At 44.0% G+C, this 19234-nt stretch overlaps 2 protein-coding genes across 2 annotated transcripts in view; both read left to right on the top strand.

Moving 5' to 3' along the window:
* The window catches only part of LOC134505632 (protein HIRA), a 121959-nt gene that overhangs the window by 21948 nt on the left and 80777 nt on the right, over positions 1-19234 (top strand). The window lies entirely within an intron of this gene.
* On the top strand, positions 9592-11864 carry CLDN5 (claudin 5). Its single transcript, XM_063315594.1, has one exon. It carries the CDS (start codon positions 9831-9833, stop codon positions 10488-10490), a length of 660 nt encoding a protein of 219 aa, XP_063171664.1. The 5' UTR covers positions 9592-9830; the 3' UTR covers positions 10491-11864.

Below are 19234 nucleotides of genomic sequence, written 5' to 3'. Positions count from 1 at the left end.
TGCAATTGAAGCTCTGCTTGTTTCTTAGGTGTGTCACCTGTTCATGTGCAACACAGAGAAAAAACAGCTTCTTTCGCACGATTGCAGCTGTCATCTTGACTTTTTTGACCACACGCTGAGGACACCCCTGGTGTCGGTTATCGGCCATCCTTAATCTCTACTAGATTGCTTTAAGAACTACGTTCCTCCCCCTTTACAGGTTCAAACCTTGATTTTTTTTTCATTCTCCCACCAAATAAGGAAACCACGCAAGGCCAAATTGATCAATATGACACAAAGATCACTCAACACTCACACAGCTTTCAGCTGCACAGCTACCAAACTGGGATGACTTTCATCTGCAGAACTGAACACTGAAATGCCTTTCCTAATGTTTGAACTTCTTTCTGCTTCTTCCTTATCTCTCTCATTCTTCCCCCCCCCCCCCGCCAACATCTTCCTTCAGAAAGATTTCCAGAGAATTTAAAAGCTCGCACACCATTTTATATAACGCTGGTTGCTCCTAATAAAGTTCCCCTGCCCATGGAACAACATGAATTTAAGAAGATCTCTGCATGTAGCTTCTACTTGATGTTAATCCAAGAGCACCCTTTGCTCATTTTCATACATAAGCCCTGAGCAAGAGAGTTTCTCAAAGGATTGAAAGCATTTATTATTTCTCAGCGTCACCTATTCCTTTGGGAAATTGGGCAAGCTGGAAAAAAAAATAGGTTGGACCCGTGTGGCTGTATGCAGATAAATTCTAATCTAATTTCTGAAAATATGTCTGTTTAGACTATTTTCTTTTAATCTCTGCCACCAGATTCTTAATACAATAGTGTTTAGATAAGTGGTGCTGAAGGTCATAGGATGTTTATTCTATTCATATGCTACTTATAGACATTTTTTACTGCTTCCCTGGACTGGCAACACAAGCTGAATCTTCTTCAGTGGGTAGTCTTTTAGGTTAAATTTTATCTCCATACCTTAGGATCCCTTCCTTGACGGAAAAGCAAACCTGGACAAACAAAAATAAATATGAGACTTGGGTTTTACCTCTGCTTCTGTTACAGTCTCTCTCCTGTATCATTTTGTTTCTTCTGATTGCAAGCTGCTTAGGGCATTACTTTTTCAAACCTGCTCCACTTACGTAGGTGATGCTATATATGCCTATACTTTATATCTATATTGAGAGAGAGAGATTAATATGGAGGTTTATACTACTTGCTAAATTTTCATGTGTCTGTTTGGTTTTAGCTTAGCACACTGTGTAAACCCCAACACTGTACTTTGTAAAGCATGGTTTAAGGACTGACCGTGCAATGTGAACTTAGCTGGGCTTATTCATTAAATGAAGTGGCTTAAGTTGGCAATGGATGTCCTGCTGTTAGCCTTTCCAGATCGTTCAGATGAAGCACAACCAGGAGTATTAGCTCTACCTTTATTGTAAGGTTATATTAATAGAATCTTGCAAGACTGAAAGTCTTTCTCCCCTCCTCTCCTTTTACTCTCCGGAAAACTAGGGAGGGTCCCTTCTGAATCACTTCCCATGCCTCCTCTTCTTCTGTGGACTGAGATACCTTTTAGTTGTTCAGGTTTCAGCTCTTCCTCCTGTCTCCCAAGGTCATTCCCACACACCATTATACCTGCCCGCCATTTCTTTAGATGTAGCTTTTGAATTTGGCCCACCACAGGTAATCATTATAGGCCATTTTCTCTGGATATTGTCCTGTTTGTTCATGTCAGTTTTAAAACACAGCATCAAACCTGAACACAGTAAATAAACAACAGGAGTAGATAGAACTGGACACAACCAGCTGGCCAAAGCAGAATAGCCTGGAATTCTGGCATTTTGTGACAAACAAGGTATGCTTAGCCCTAGCACCCTTTGGAGTTTTGGACTTCAGCTCCCATAAAATGAGCCAGCATGACTTGGGGGGATTATGGGAACTGTAGTCTAATTGATCCAGAAGGCACTAGAATGCCTACTCTAGAACATTTATATAGTTCCATACATAGATCCATCCGAGGTACAAATATCCATTGCAGTAAACAAGGTATAATAGCTGAGTTTATACTTAGCTTCAACCTGTGGTTTGTTAAAATAAGCCATTATTATTAAATTAACCACCATTAGCTAGCTTCGTAGAGCCTAAGGATACCCCATTTGGGCTGCAAAAGTTCTGATGGTTGCTAGATGTCGGCCCTAAACCACGCCACACCAAACCAATCGCATTAGGGCTCAGCACAATCTGTGAACCTAGTAAGTGATATTGCCGCCCAGAGTCACTAGTCTGAGATGGCAGCAATATAAATTAAATAAATAAATGAGCTATAAATGAGCTATACATTATTTTGGAGGAGGAGAAACCAACATGCTTCCTTTAGAAATGAGATTTCAGCAGCCACAAGGGAAGCTTGCTTGTAAAGCGGTTGTTTCATTTCCACAATCAAAACCGAAGGATATTTAAAAGCTCTTAAGGAGCAGGTGTTAACGAGGCCGAGAACATAATCCATGGATATCCCATAACCTTGAAATCAGAAGGAGTTTGTCCTCCTCTGTTTTGCTCTCTTCCCCCCTTAAAAGAAAACGTTTGCAGATAAATACTCATACTCCAATGGAATATGCTTCCCTTTTGTAATGAATGGCAATTTAATGTAATTTAATGTTGTTCATGAAGGGTTATCTTGAGTTCTATGGAAGAACATGTATTACATGAACTTAGAGAAGAATACTTTAAAGGCTCTGATTAATTATGAAACAGAGTCAGCAGCTTTGAATTCATTTAGACTTTTCCTCCTATATTTCACAAGTAAGGACTTTTAAGAAACGGACAACGCTGGAGAAGGAGGTACTTTTGATACCAGATCCCTATTTTTAGAAGTTACAAAATTGAGCAACGTGAGACCTTGTGGTGACATGACGCTTCTTCCTCATTTGTTTTGGTGGACGTGACATATGGCCTTAAAAAGAATAACTCCGAGAAGTGTTTTCCAAAATCTGGGTTTTCTTATCTATAGAATTACAGTATATCTTAATTTGATCTGTATTGACTTGATGTACTCCTTATTGTTTATAGTTTTGTCAATTAGGTGTACTGTGTTAAGCAAATATATTTAGTTTAAAGCTTAATAGGGATGGTGGGGGGGGTTGGTTTGAGAAAGAATTCAATATATTCTATCATATCATCCATTCTTCATGACACACTGGACCATGCTAGGTTTTAGGATACTTGAGAACTGTTGCTTACCAACCATACTTTATAATGTGCACCTTATTTCTCAGTGAGGGAGAAAAAAGAAAACTTTTCCTGCTTATAACTTGGCTTTGAACCTGTTTGGTCATTGGTTGCCCTGAAGATAACATAGCCTTGAAGATAACTTCTCTCTCTCTCTCTTTATTAAATTTATATAGCCACCCATCTCAAACCAGTGACTCTGGGTGGCTAACAATAATAAAAACAATCAACGATAAAAACAATACCAAAAAATTAAATATAAATATTAATACAGCCAAGAGAGCTTAAAAGCCACTGGTGTCAGCACAACCAGGAAATGGGGCCCTTCACACACTCAGGGCCCCAGGCCTGGGCACAAAGCCAGGTCTTCAAGGCCTTCTGAAAAGCCAAAAGGGTTGGGACCATCCTAATCTCAGGAGGAAGGATGTTCCAGAGGGCAGGCACCACAGCAGAAAAGGCATGTCTCCTTTTTGGAAAGCAAGCCCAGGTCTGCTAGATAATCTATTCCGGCAACTGAAAATGTAGAACAGGTACACAGAAAGACAGAACTGAAAATATAGGAATGTAAACCCAATTCTGCCTTTGCCTGCTGTGTGTTGTTTTAAGCGTGTACATTATGCAAGATCATAATATGGGACATAGAAGACTGACTGTCATAGACCTATTCTGTGACTCATTTGAATCACAAGCATGTCCAGTGTTCAGACTAAAGACAGAACAGCAAGGCTTTGTCATGAAATAATGACTCGTCCCATCTGACAAATTTCTGCAAGAGGCCAAATCATACTGTACACCTTTGTGCTTCCTTCCTTAGCCATCAGCCCTCGATCTTGCAGCTTCCTGTAGCTGAAATGATTCCACTGCTTACAAAATGGTTTGGGATTTGTCTGGGGCAAGGAATGGGACAAGCAGAAGTAGAGAACCTGTGGGCTTCCAGATGTTGATAAATGACAACTTCCTTGTCCCTGAGGATGCTGGGAATTCGAGCCCAGCCAAACCACACGTTTGCTAGCCAACAGAGATGATGAGTCCTAGATAGGTGTCAGTATGACCTTGGCTGGTCTGAAGAAGATCAGGACCAGAGCTGGTTAGTACTTAGATGGTAGACCTTTAGATAATCTGAGATTTACAAGTGTTGACAAACACCGTTCCTAAAGAAGTCAGTGACAACAAAATCCTTATGATCCTCTTTCTACACCACTTGTTTATCGTTCTTCCCATGTACCATTCACATACACTGCATCACTTCCCTCTGCGCACAGATGAAGCTTTTGTGGTCAAAATGTGCACCCTCCTGGAGCATTTCCTTTTTAGGCCTGACAAACTGAGCACATTGCATGAATTGGCAAGGGAAATCAGGAGTCCCATGCTTCAAATTGCACACCAAAGGATATGACCAGATGTTTCCTAAAACCATGTTTTCTGGGCCACATGTCAGGTTTTCACCCAAACTGATTCACCCATAAAGTTTTTTTTTAATTAAACATCCCTCAACTACATCCATGTACTTTTCTTGGCAGCAATACTGGTTTCCCATTGCCTTCTTCCAGTATGTTTTTTGGTCTTCCCAGGGTAATTGAGAATCCATGGATTTTGTGGTGCTGTCTGTCATCTCAGGCTCAATCTTGCTTACAATCAGACAAGAATGGAGCTGCTTCCATCTCAGAGTGTGTGTGAAGCTCTTTTCAGACTGATGTGTCAGCTAGAAGTCTCACAAGCAGGAATTCAAGGGCACAACTCTTAATAAAACAATTCTCATCAAGCTCTATCATGATCTACAGATATTATAAAGATCTAGCAAGATCTACAGATACTGTAATGGTATATGGGAATGACCCTGGGGGACAGGAGGAAGAGCTGCAGACTGGCTACAACAGATGTATCTCAGTCCACAGAAGGAGAGGAAGTATGGGAAGCGTTTCAGAAGGGACCCTTCCTAGTTTTCCAGAGGGTAAAAGGAAAGGAGGGGATTCTATTATATTAATAGAATCTTTCAGTCTTGCAAGACTCTATTAATATAACTTTACAATAAAGATTGAATTAATTGTGCTTCTTGTCTGGACTACCTTGAAGGCCTAACAGATACTTATGAAGATCTATCAAGATCTACATGTACTAGAAAGACTGTTAACAGGAAGAAATCCAGCAACTGCAAGACTCAGGCCATGCATATAGCAAACTCAGGTATCAAACCTTACATGTCTTCTCTCTGTGCACCCTAGGAGACTGAGGACCATTCATTTTGAGATGGGAAGAGGCACTGACAACTATGCAATTATCTCATATATGGTATGGACCTTCTATCACTAGAACAGCTGTTGAGGCATTTCCCCCCCCCCTTAATAAATTAATGTACTGATTCTTAAAGGTGATCCAACAATCTGGCTCAAATATTGCACTATGGCATCATGTGATGTGTCTAGAATTGGTTCGGCACGTTGGGTGAATCTAGCCATTCCAATTCTAAAATCCTGGTGTATGAGTTAGTACCTCGGGCAAAACCAGTCAACTGCAGATTCTTCCACAAACCATGGTTAAGCAAACCACCAATTCATTGAAGAGATGAACATAACTGAAGATCTTTTGCTGTGGCTAAGAGACTAAGGAGAGTTCAGAGCCAGTTTGGTGTTGTGGTTAAGGCGCTGGGCTAGAAACCAGGAGACTGTGAGTTCTAGTCCCACCTTAGGCACGAAGCTAGCTGGGTGACCTTGGGCCCGTCACTTTCTCTCAGCCCTAGGAAAGAAGGCAAGGGCAAACCACTTCTGAAAAACCTTGCCAAGAAAACTGCAGGGACTTATTTAGGCAGTCTCCAAGAGAAGGATAAAAAAGAAAAAAGGAGAGTTCAACTCTATTATTGTTACTCCCCCTTCTTTTTATGGCTCTTAATGCTCTGCCCTTAAGCTAGAGAGAATTTCCTTTGCAACTTAGAAAAAAAGCAGGAGAAGCAGGATGGCATTTATTTTATTGTTCTTCAGGCTAGGACACAGTCACACGTCCCCCTCCTTTCCAGAAACCTCAGACAGCTGCTGGACGCCAGCTTCCCTGCCTCCAGTTTCGTTGTCTATCAGCACCCTGAGCCAAGCCTACATTTCTCCCACTCCTGAGCAAAAAAAATCAGGGGTCTTGACTAAGACAAAGCACACATTTTATTGCCATCACCAGGAAAGATCATTTCCACTAATTACACCACCATCCTTTCAAAACAATGGGGCAAAGCAGCAAAAGGAAGAGAAGGTGGTCTGGGATTAGGAGGTCTGGTGAAAACAGAAGAAAAAATTGGCAGCTGTCCCAGACCCCAAAATCTGGAAGGAATCACATGTCTCTCCAGATAGAGCCCATTTTCATCTTGATCGCGTAGACCAGTGTTCAAGCATCTGTAACAGTCACCTATCTAATTTCCTGATGAGCCTCACCAGCCAAAAATGACAAGGGGATTGTCTTCGCTTAAGGTTGCAAAGATGAAAGGTTAAGTGCAAAGATTAGGACCTCCAGGTGGTTTGATTTGATCAACCAGGGGAACCTAATTCTCCATGGCTGAAGATAGACTGAAGCTGGGGGGAAAAAGGAGGATTTCCTTATAAATCAGACTGCTGAAACAAGCAAGCCATTGCAAAACCATCTAGATGGGCCCACAGATTACAAAAATATTCCAGGGGGGAAAAGGGTTTGTCATTTACAAGCACACAGCTAAACATCTGAAGAGGACCCTTTGCCTTTCCACTAAAGCAAAAAAGATATTGAATAATGCTGCTGGGGAATAGAAATAGAAAGAACAGTTTGGGATCAAGAAATTTTTGTTTTGTTTTAATCCGTTCAATTGTGTCTGATTCTCGGAGAGAGCCTGGACAAGTCCCTGCAGTTTTCTTGGCAAGATTTTGGAAGTGGTTTGCCATTGTCTCCCTCCTAGGGCTGAGAGAGAATGACTGGCCCAAGGTCACCCAGCTGGCTTTGTGCCTAAGGCAGGACTAGAACTCACGGTCTCCCGGTTTCTAGCCTGGTACCTTTAACCCCTGCACCAAACTGGCTCTCCTAAGGAATGCTTAGACCATTCCTTGGTTCAGAGATGCTGCCTTTTATATACTTAAGAAATATGACCGACAGACTCAATGGAATGTACTTGTTCTAGGACTGTATTGCTAGTAAGCAAAAGTGGCCTTCATGAGCCTCAAGTGGGTTTAAAGCAGCTTAGATACAAGAAATGCAGCTTCATTGGGAGTGGGCTTGTCCTGAAACAAACTAATACATCTTGAGAGAGATGTAATGCTTTATCCTAACGAACAGAGAAAGCCAGACTTCTCAAATGCAAGATTTGCCTCCCCTGATTCCCTTCCCAATCCTTCGTAGCCAAAGGGAATTAGGTGTTCTTAAAACAATGTCGCTGCCCATTTTTTAGGCCATAGTGTAGCTCACTTGCAAATTAAGATAACAAGGGTAACAGAGGGCCCTTTGATGGATAATAAATATTTACTACATACTGTTTTTTTGGACAAGCTGATTTAAAAGAAACTCGCTTTTGGCTCAGCCATCACTATCATTCTTCAAGGAAATGGACAAACTATCACCACAGTACATTTTCCCATCTTGGCTATCCTTTAATACTCCTGAGAGAATCCAATATTCCTGGCAACTGCCCCCCCACATCCTTTTATTCTCCCCAATTTGAGTCAGCAGAATGATCTGTAGTTGGGAAGCGAGGTATGGTTAAGGGGAGGGGGTGCCAAAGTACATTGTCAATTGCACTTCATGCCCTTTTGACAAAAATGCAATAATAATAATAATTGTATTTTTGTCAAAAGGGCATGAAGTGCAATAATAATAATGTCTGAATGAGAGTCTTTATTTACTCTTCCCCCCATATCTGAGACTTGGAGAGATTTGGCTCACTTTGAAGGTCTACCCTCAGTCTATTTTTCATTTTAACCGTACACATCTCAATTCCAATTTTTTGGGACAACTTGCAAAACACAGCTGTTCAAAAGAGGCATTTCATTGTTGGTTTTAATTGTTTTTGATTGTTGTTTTTCTTATTTCTGGTTTTCGGGGGGGGTGTCTTACCATAAATGGCTGAGAGACAGTGCAAAAGTGTAAAAAAATATATCAGTAGATAAATACTAGATAGTTCAAAACTGAACTGAACTCTGAAGAGGCATGGCAGATGATATAAGCATCAACTGAATCAAATAAGGGCACAGAATCCTCAAATCACAGAGTTGGAAGGTCCGTTGAAGCTGTCAAATCTATCCCACTACTCAGGAAACAGAGTTATCCAGACTCTGCTTGGACACATCTAGCCAAGGGAAGCCCCCCTTCCCCCCCCACCCCCGTCCAGCTGCTCTCAACAGTTAGGCAGTTTTCTCTAACATTAATTGGATTAATCTGAAATCTGCCTTCATGTACTTTAATTCCACAACCTGCACACCGGAAAGGTAGAAATCCTATGAATCCAAAAATCCTCGAACCTCGGAGCGAGGCAATTTGTAAACCTTATACATCATTTTTTTAAAAATAACCTCCATTCTGAGAAAGGGGGCTGCTGACAAAGCTTCCCTCAAAAGCCTGGCTGGAAAAAGCAGAATTGAAAGAAACATTTTTGGCATTTTTTTTCCAACAGACACAAACTTGCAGCTCACTCATTCAGAATAAAGGATATACCTAGGTTTATTTTATTTTATTTTTATTTTACAGTTTCTTTTCCCCCCTTCACCATGGAACTACCATTTATCTATCGGTTTTCCTAGGTCGGTGCTGCAGATTTTTTTAATTTCCCTCTTAAAAATCCATCTGCCAGAAAATAATATTGAAAAAGTAAAATTCAATCAGCCGGTTTTGGCCTGTTATCTCTCTCTCTCTCTCTCTCTCTCTCTCTCTGAAGGTCATCAGGGGCAGGAGCAGCCCAGGTTGTGCAAGGCACAGATCCTGTCCCCATTTCCCGCTGCCCTGCCTGAACCACTTTGCACACGAGGGGACCGCGTTCAAAGCTTCTCTCACCTTTCTGGCCAGACGCCCCCGCCCCCCAAGCCCGAGGCCGCTCCTCGATTCTTTTTTGCAATCTGGGAAGTACTGTGCGCCCTATCCCTCACCTCCTCGCCCCTGCTGGCAGGCCCCGAAAAGGGGAAGAATGGCTAGCGGTGTGTCAGATGGAGCCCCCCCACCCCGCCCCAGATACTTTTTCCTGCCCCCGCCCGCGCCCCAGCCTCGCGCCCTGAGTCACTCGCCCGTGTTCTTTGATAATTCCTTTTGATATTGCTACTTTCTCCGTCTCCAGCCCTTCTGATTGGCTGCGGGGGGGCCGTTCCTTTTTTCCCATTGGCCGGCGGAGAAGCCAGCGCCGGGTGGGGGCGTTTCTCTCCTCCCGTTAGACGGGGAGAGCACAGCGCCCGGCTGGGCAGCGCACCTCGCCTATATAAAGTCAGCGCGGGCATCCTTGCGCACCAGCGAAGGCAGAACGTGTGAAGCGCGAGCGGAGGAGAGATCCCCGACGGGCGGAGAGAGGAGCGCGGCGGGGCACCCACGGACTGGTCCAAAGAGGAGGCCGACGAGGAGAAAGCCAGCCAGACGAGAGAGCACCCCCTTTTTTTTTTCTTTCTTTCCTCCTGCGCGTTCGGAGCCCCGATGGCGTCTGCAGCGGTCCAGCTGCTGGGCTTGGCACTGTGCGTGCTGGGCTGGGCCGGAGCGATCCTGGTGGCCGCCCTGCCCACGTGGCAGGTGTCGGCTTTGATCGAGGGCCACCTCGTGGTGTCGCAGACCACCTGGGAGGGGCTGTGGATGGCCTGCGTGGTGCAGAGCACCGGACAGATGCAATGCAAAGTCTTCGACTCCATCCTGGCGCTCAACCCGCAGGTCCAAGCCGGCCGGACTCTGATGGTCATCGGGGCGCTGCTGGGGCTGGTGGCGCTGCTGGTGACGGTGATCGGAGCGCAGTGCACCACCTGCTTGCTCGGGGCCAAGATCAAGGACTGGATCGCCGTCGTCGGGGGCGCCCTCTTCGTGATCTGCGGCTTCCTGGTGCTGGTGCCCCCCTCCTGGTTCGCCAACACCATCATCAGGAACTTCTACGACCCCAAAGTCGAGGCGTCCAAGAAGCGCGAGCTGGGCGCGGCGCTTTACCTAGGCTGGGCGGCCTCTGCGCTTCTCCTGCTGGGCGGCACGCTCATCTGCACCGCCTTTGCCTGGAAGGACGAGGGCGCCCCTTTCCCGGTCAAGTATGCCGCTCCCCGGCGGCCCGCTGCTTCCGTGTCCAACGGGGAGTACGACAAGAAGAACTACGTCTGAGGAAGGCGGTCGGGGAGCGCGAGGGCTTGTCCGCACTAGGGATTTAGAGCGCCACCCACCCGTCGCGGGGCCGATTTTGAAGACACAGGCAGCTTGACATCGGCCTGGCGATAGCTGGGGGACCTCCGAAGACGCGTCAATGCAAGAGTTGGCAGGGAGGAAACTACGAGGGGTGGCTTGTCCTTGGACGAAAACGAGGATCGGAGCCCTCCTGTCCACTTCTGTGACTTTAGGAAAAAAAGAACTATTTGGAGGGAGGGGGGAGGAAAACCCATATCCGGGACTCTTCATCGCGTTTAGAATTCTTCTTTGTATGGATTTCAAATCGTTCTAGCCCGCATCGAATGCCCGGCTGCTTTGCTTCCTCAGTGGAAGCCATCAGGGTGTTCTAGCTCTCTCCTTGTACCCACCTTTCCCCCACTTCTGAACTTAGTTTTTAGATTATGTTAGTGGAGAGGGGGGGTTGCCCTCTAAATAGGAATCCAAAAATCAGTGGGTGGGGGCAGTGGGTGGGAGAGGGACTCAGTTTTGTTCTTGTTGTAAGTATAAGTGGGGGTGTTTCAATCTTGGGTGTATTATGCTGGGATTCAGGTTTTATTAGTAATGTGAAGGTGTAAAAGGTGGGTACTTCTAGAGGAAGCAGTGAATCTGCACCAGTTTTTGTGGAATTTTATTGGGGGGGTGTATGCGTGGGCACGCAGAGAAGTTCTCTCCCATTTGTAAACTTCCCATCTTTTCCTATCACTACCATTGTCTTCTCTTCCCCATCTTTTTAAACACTGGGCAAAACATCTGGTAAACAAAATTGGAGTTGGGAAGTTTGGAGAGCAATTCCGTGTATGGTTTCTCTTCAAATACGCTTGGAATGAAACTGTAGGATTCCTGTGTTCTTGCTGGTCTTTGCCGGACCAACTTTGAAGTTACCAGGAGCTAGATCAACCGTTTGCAATTTGTGCTGTGCTCTGCCTTGTTTGGTTTTTTAAATGATGTAACTATTATCCTTAAGTTACAGGATAACAAGATGAAGTTTGGACTGGACGTTTTGTTTCCAAATAACCATTTCAGTATTGACTTTTTATTTTTGTGCTCCAAATAAAGCCCATCCCAGTTTTAAAAAGTGGTAGAGAACAATCCGTACGTCTAAGTTGCCGATTCAGATTTGGACCTGGTTTTCTTTCCATTTGCATTCATTGCCTTTTGGTTAAGCCTTAATTCACATCAGTGGATTCAGAGCAGGGTACTGTATTTTATATTATTTCATACTGTAACTTAAACATCTGTCTTTACCCACAGTGTTCTCAAATCAAAGATCTTGGTATATTCTATAAATCTGCATATTTATAATATATATAAATATAGATGAAATGATTACATGTCTCCTTTTCCCCACTTTTTATGTTTTTAATGCCGTTGTCCATAAAGAACCTGACTTGTTCAGATAGCAAAAAAAAAGAAACTGTGACCATTTCTCTTTTTTCTCAACTCTCCGTCATTTTGAAGGACGTATTTCCACTTGTATTTGCTGGGCCTTTTCTTAATGGCTATTTGATTTTTAAAAAGTCTTCCAACATCTTAACGTCGGGGGAGAAGAGACTGGCAGAAGACACAGCTGGGCACCGTCGTGCATTTGGGGGGGGGCGGGGGATGTTTTCTTAGCCCACTGTCTCTTTCCAGATGTTGCCATCCTGGGCCCAGGGTATTTGTTTAATTTCCAAGGTTGAATGGTTGCATGAGGCGATGAGCTCAAACCAGTGAGGAAAAACATCAGCCTGGCATTTGGCTTTTAGTAGCTATGAACTTCTTTAGGACACACATTAGCACCTCTTCCTTTTCTTTCTTGTGCATTTCTGCCTTTCATTTTCCTCTGGGCCTGCAGTTCCCCCCTTTTAGATGTCCTATTACATGTGCCGCAGCAAAAAATTAGTGTACCAGGGCACCTCAGAGGTGAATGCTTTAGTCTGCAGAAGCTGATGCTTGCATGACACGGTTAAACTTTCCCACAGCATCAAATTCTTGAGTACGGATACCTGCAAAATCAACATAGGACCTCATGGGTCCAGTGAAGTGAGGTGTGGTCTGTGATGCAACCACGAGCTTTGCTCCATTGCCTTGGATCGTCTTCAGGGCAAAGTAGATTGATACGCAGAAAAACGTGATCAAGGCTTGTAAGGGCTATAGGGAAAACCAGTTGCAACAAGAGAAAATGACTGGTTTTGCTAAGCTGCCTGCAGGATTCCCAGAAATAGGAAATTGGATGGAGTTGAGTGCCAGGTTATTTCTAGTCAGATCTGAGGATTTCAAGTTCTGTAACGCACAAACTGGCATCTTTCCCCTTTCCAGGACTTGCTTAGTTCAAACTTGGGAGGATTTACATTCCAGTCTTGATGGTATATGCAAATATATTGGAAGTGATTTTTGCTCAAGATGGCTCGGGGGGTATCTTCAGAGACAACACCAGAAATGAAGGGGTGGCCCAGGGCATGAGCTCGACACGTATGAACAAGGCCTTGAAACTGGGAGGAAAGATTGTTGCTCAGTGGGTAGAGCAAGCAGAACTGATAGGAGCGGTGTTTAGCTGGAAGTACGGTAGATAGTACTGGATTGAATGGGGAAATCATCTGCATCGGTGCAAAGCAGCAACAGCTTTTTTAAAAAAAAGAATCGGAGTTTTACAAAACAAGACGACTGGCATAAAAGTCCACAAAACACGCTAACCCTTTATGCGATTCCTTTGGGTTAAGATTTGGCGTGTTTTGTGACCTCAGGAAGTTACAGTTCGTACTTCGAGCCCTGGTTGAAAAAAAACCACAGCTCAGGATAACAGCCAAATTCAGTTGGAGTATAAAACCCCAGGTGGGATTATTTGGAAAAGAATCGTGTCGGTTAAGGCAGGACGTCTTTGGCGCAATGGGATGTTTGTGTTCCACAAAGCAGAAAGAAGGGATAAAGTGCAAAGGGGAGCAATTATGAAGGCAGGGAGGAAAGGAAGCGGGAGGCATATATTATTTTCCTGGCCAATTTAAACAGAGTCGTGTTTTGAAGGCTGTTATGCAAGGAGAGGAGTAATGAAAGGGAAGGCACCTGCATCAGCTTCTCCAAACTGGTGCTGTCTGTATGCGTTGCATTACAACTTTACAGCCTGGGGAAGTGTAAGACCAGCACATCTGGAAGGCATCCACAAGGAAGGTTGCATTTGCACCTACTTAGATGAAAAGGGAAGTTGCCATTCTGCTTTGGAGCGAAGTGGTTTAAGAGTTCATCACAGAACCTCAAAGCTGGGTTCTGGCACTGGGGTTTGAGGGGGGGGGGCGGAGAAAATTGCAGGAAACATGTTCCACCCATGTTCTTCTCTCTTGCTTCCCCCCACCCCCAACATACACACACAGCCCCCACCCCCTTCTCTGAACTAGCAAGGGCACATAGCCGTCCGAAGACAGGGATTACATGGTGATCTTCTGACCTAAAGCCTTGATCAGACACTTGGTCTGTCAGGAGGAGGAGTACACTGGACAAGAGTAAAACCCCCCCACTGTTTTACAAGCGAGAGCCTTAGATTTATTTGTTTGTTTGTGGTGGAGTTAGTAATGAGTACTTTTTCGGGGGAGAAATATCTGAAAGCCAGCTGTAATTTGGAATCTGGATGATTCCTGCTGCCAACAAGGCGGTGTTTTAATTTCAAAGGCATGTAGCTTTTTTTTTTTTCAATCTGGCCTTTTGGAGTGGCATGTTGGGAGCAATTAGGTGCCCCTCTGTCACATAAAGTGCTGCTTATATCTTGGCAAATTTTGGAGAAGGGACTCTGGGGTTTTCAGGGGCCTCAGACAGCACTTTTGTTCTCCATATATCCTTGGAAGGAGGCACTGTTGGGTTCCAATAAAGCTTATCCACTTGTATTGTATAAACTGCTTGCATGTTCTCTCCCTCCCTCCCTCTCTCTCTATATATGTTTATTTTATTATTTATTAGTTAAATTTATATTACCCCCCATCTCCCCCATTGGGGACTCATTGGGGTTTACAATAAAAGATATATATACATGGGCACACTTCACTGATCTAATATTTCTGACTCTGCATTGCCTTTAGAAGTCTGGATTCATACATGTGTTTATTAAACAGGCTACCTTGATTGGGTTTATGCAACATACAAGTTCATAAACTGGGGTTGACCAGCCACAATAGCTGGGCTTGCACCAATCCAGACAAAGACGATAGCTTGGCACGAAGGACATGCCAGTCTGCTGATATATCCTGCTATGCCAGGCCCAGCAATTGGGAATGCCTGATAACGGGCTTTTGGTCCATCTGGTTCAGGGACTGACTTCCTGTTTTGAAGTCGCTTTTAAAATAAAAATAGATTTATTTCAGAGTTTATCACAACTCCTTGCTTTCACTCTTGCGACAGCCCATTTCCATCTCTAAGCTGACCTAGATCAAAGGTGTCTACTTGGGGGATTTTACTGTAAGTTTTTTTGGGGTCCCCTATTTCATTTGAGAATTTCATAGTTAAAGGGTTTAACTGTACCCTCCAGATAACCTAGCAAATCCAGCTCAAATCTGCCTGTTACACCAGAGGTAAACACACCAGTCAGCAGGCAAAGGAAAAGGAAATACTAGGTCATTTTTGCAACAGAATGTTTAGGACAGCATTTCCTCTTCCTATATACCCTCATGCAGATGTATTTGCCATTCTTCTGCTCTTTGAAATAGACTGGGGGCCCTTTATTTTGTTAACAAGAATTGAATTGGGAGTTTTCCATATAGCACACCAGGGATCAAAGAGGCTTGTAATGCTGTGTTAAACACGCACATCCATAGGCCAATGTAGAATGGCTTTTCAAGGCAATTGTGACCCAAGCTGTAGCAAACTGTGGTGCCCTTTTTGATAAGCCCAAAGTATTGGGTTTGATTATGTGCCATCAAGTTGTCCTCGACTCTTCGCGACCACATAGATCTTCACCATTATTTTATACTCGTACAGTATATAGGCTGGGCTGACACGTCATACTAAGCCATTATGTGGTTTCGTTTTGGCTTAATGCATTGTGCAAATTCAGCCAACAATGAATTGTCCCACATGATACTTAAGCAAAGCCCGGTTAAGGACAATATATGAACCTGGTTGGCAAGTAACACCTGTGGGCTGGCAATCTGTGTTTTTCCCAGGTGTTGTAAAACTCTTAACTTCATTTATCCTTTCTCAGATAAGCAACCTGTTATTATTTGCAAAGTAGATAGATAGCCAGTTTGGTATAGTGGTTAAGGTAGCAGGCTAGAAACCAGGAGACCCTGAGTTCTAGTCCTGACTTAGGCACAAAGCCAACTGGGTGACCTTGGGCCAGTCCCTCTCTCTCAGTCCAAGAGCCAATCAGGCGTGGTAGGAGAGTTTTAGTCCCGCCTCAGGCATGAAAGCCAACTGGGTGACCTTGGGTCAGTCCCTCTCTCTCAGCCCAAGAGCCAATCAGGCGTGGTATGAGAGTTCTAGTCCCGCCTCAGGCATGAAAGCCAACTGGGCCAGTCCTTCTCTCTCAGCCCTAGGAAGCAGGCAATGGCAAACGCCTCAGGCATGAAAGCCAACTGGGCCCTTGGGCCAGTCCCTCTCTCTCAGCCTTAGGAAGCAGGCAATGGCAAACCACTTCCAAAATCTTGCCAAGAAAACTGCAGGGACTTGTCCAGGACAAGGAAAAAAAAAGATAGATTTTTAAATTCAGCTATCCTAAAGGTAGGGGGTTCATTTTAAATCTGTTGTTGTTGTTAAAAAGATTTTTTTTTTCTTTTAAAGGGATAGTAGCTTCAGGCGGTCATTATGTAGTTCAGTGTCCACATCAGTTGCTAATCACAGATCCCCAAAGAAAGGGCATGTTTGGGAATGTTGAGACTGTGAATCAGTGCAACCCAAAATGATAAGTATACTGTGCTAATCATTTTTAAGGTGCAATTACATGGATGCAGGATCCTTCCAGCAACCATTTTACAGCTGTGGATGGTGGGGGGGCAGGCTTTACAAGCAGTTTTAATTCTTGAGTTTTCTGACTCATAAAAGCAGGCAAAGGACTCTAAGCTGATTTGAAGGGCCTTGTTCTCCTCCCCAAATAAGACAGGGAAAGCTTCTATTTTTTCCTTGTTTGAACTTGAATTTCATCCCTGCTCTGCCCAGCTCCAGAATCTGCTTAACGGTCACAAAGGATAACGTAGGTTGGGGAGACAAGGAGGCAGGGTAGGTTGTAAATAAGGTCCTAAAATGCCAGAAGATAATACAAGCCTTGGACTGATTCATTGCCAAAGGCTTCGTCCTGTGTTTCAAGTGGGGAAATGGCCTAACAAGGGTTGGGTAGCCAAGCAACGACAAAACCTTTCAGGTTACCATGGGGACATTTATCCACCATGTGCTGGCTGAAATCGTCCTGTCTTATAATTAAAGGTCTTACTAAGGAATTGAGGAGGTCAGGTGGAGCCTAACCATGGGGTTGCTCGGTTTTATAAGCCTCCCTAGAAGATCCTTTGCTGGGATCCAGTGGCTTTCAGGACAGAAATACTGTTATTAAAAAGGAATGCACTGGGATGTTTGCTGCACAGAAATAGGTGGTTTATATTCAGATCTAAGCATTCTAACCTTCTAGGATAGAAGAGCTGCCCATCCCCATGACAGCCCCACCACTTCATTTAGCCCCCCAGTGTACTGTCTACTGCCCTACTTTTTCTTGCTTGGAGTTTAATTTCAAAGGAAAATTAGGTTTAAACAATAAAGTCAGGTGGGGCAGGGAGCTTGTGAAGCACCACCAGGGCATCTGTGGGCCCCACATCTTACCCTGTAGAAATCAAGGCTTACTTTCTGCCCCTTAGTCAACCCAGGGCGATCTCCAAGAGAGCGTCAAGCAGGGTCAGATCCGTTTAAATATATGGATAGGAGACCAAAAGGAAATCCCAGGACTCTGGGCTAGACTGGGAAGAAAAAGACTATCCCTGAAGACAATGGCAAAATACTTCCCTGTTGTTGCCAAAAAAACAACAGCATGGGCAGAATCTTGGAGTCACCACAAGCTCAGCATGTATTGAGGGAGATTTTATTTTATTGCTTTCGATCATCCCCAGGATCCACACTGCAGCTGCATTTGGTTGTTCTATTTTAAAAGAGTAAGGGACAGAAAATGAGGGTAGGAACAGTTTCAGCCCTACCGTCTAAGCAGACCATATCTTGGCTGAAACTTCCAAGGAAATCATAGCAGGAAATATGGCAAGAAGAAATCATTTTTCTCCTTTGGCAAGCCTTTTATACTTTTCATTCCTGCCTTCTGTTTGAAGATAAGAGCAAGGTTTATTTGTATTCTGAAGCAAAAGACTGTTATTGTTGTCACCATAATAGGCTATATAGCTGATAGGAAAGGGCACAGGGTTTTCCTGGCCAAGGCAACAGATATCCTTTTTCTAATAAAAAAAGACGCAGCTTGAATAGAGCTATTACCAACAGGTCATCACCTTTTAGAAAGTTTTCAAACAAGACTGCTGCTGTTTGTGGTAGACTGCCGGCACCGATAAGAAATGACTTATGGAGAATTCACTTTCATTTAGAATAGGAGAGGAGTCCGGCTGGATTAGATCAGAGAGACCTCTCAGATCCAGGATCTGGTTTCGTGCTGGGGGATCTCACGTGATACACTTCATATACCAGGTTTGTTGGCTTAATATGATGCAGGAACCCAGAAAATTGGGATTTAATAAGCCATTATTAAGAGGGCATAGAGCAGCATGGTGTCAATAGCAGGCCAAGGTGAGGGGGAGGTGATACACAGCCTTGAGGACAAGTCAGAATTGTCCCCAAGAAGGGACACACATTAAATCAAATGTAGCTCTTTGTCCCAGAAACTCCCATTTCTTTGCTATAACTCAACCAGCTTTTTTGAAATCTGGTTCTCAACATGCCATCTAAAGGACATGGGTAACCTGGAAGAGTTTGGCCTGTGTTCTTCAGTCTGGCTGCATTCTCACAACAAACTAAGCCTCTTCAATGGGTTAATGAGTATGTGTGTGACCACCATCTTACTTCACCACCTTTAACCAGGAATGATGTTATTTGTTGCTGTTTCCAATTTATAGAAACTAGATCTTGAAAGCCAGCCTTCGAGAGAGTAGAATACAATGCAAACACAGCCAATAGCTTCTTTGGATCCCCATTAAGCTACAAAGAACACATTTTCCGGAAATGGACATCCATTGTGAAAGGCTCTGCCCCCAGCTGCTCCTTGACTACCAGCTGAAATTTGTACACTCCCAAGAATGTCACCTTTAAGCTTTTCTAGTCTTTTGAGGACTGCCAGATTTAAACAAAAAGTCGAGGCTAATGGTTTTATTTCTCTCAGATTCCCCTGGCTGCTGTTTTTCAGTTATCGTCAAAATCTCAGATCGGGCAGCTTTTCCACTTACGTATTTATTACAGTGGCTTTTATATTGCTTCAGGCTTTGGCTTACCAAAATCAAATCTGGCTTATTAAAATCACAACACATAACAATAGGAACAACGTAATTTCATAACAACACCCATGGTACCCAGGACAAGTATTATATACTTAATTCCACACCCAAAGGCATTTTGAAATGTCTGGGTCAACTAGCTTCCAAAAAGTCATGAGAAAGGAGGCCGATACCACACCAAGGGTCAAGCTGTCTTACAGGAAGGGGCCCCTGCACAGAATGCTTTTCAGTCCCCTCCAATTTTTCCAAAGAAATAGGTAAAGAATTTCACCTTTT

Source organism: Candoia aspera, chromosome 15 (assembly GCF_035149785.1).
Source record: "Candoia aspera isolate rCanAsp1 chromosome 15, rCanAsp1.hap2, whole genome shotgun sequence".
NCBI classification, from domain to species: domain Eukaryota; kingdom Metazoa; phylum Chordata; class Lepidosauria; order Squamata; family Boidae; genus Candoia; species Candoia aspera.
The sequence above is the reverse complement of the archived record's forward strand: the minus strand, read 5'-3'. Positions and strand labels throughout refer to the sequence as shown.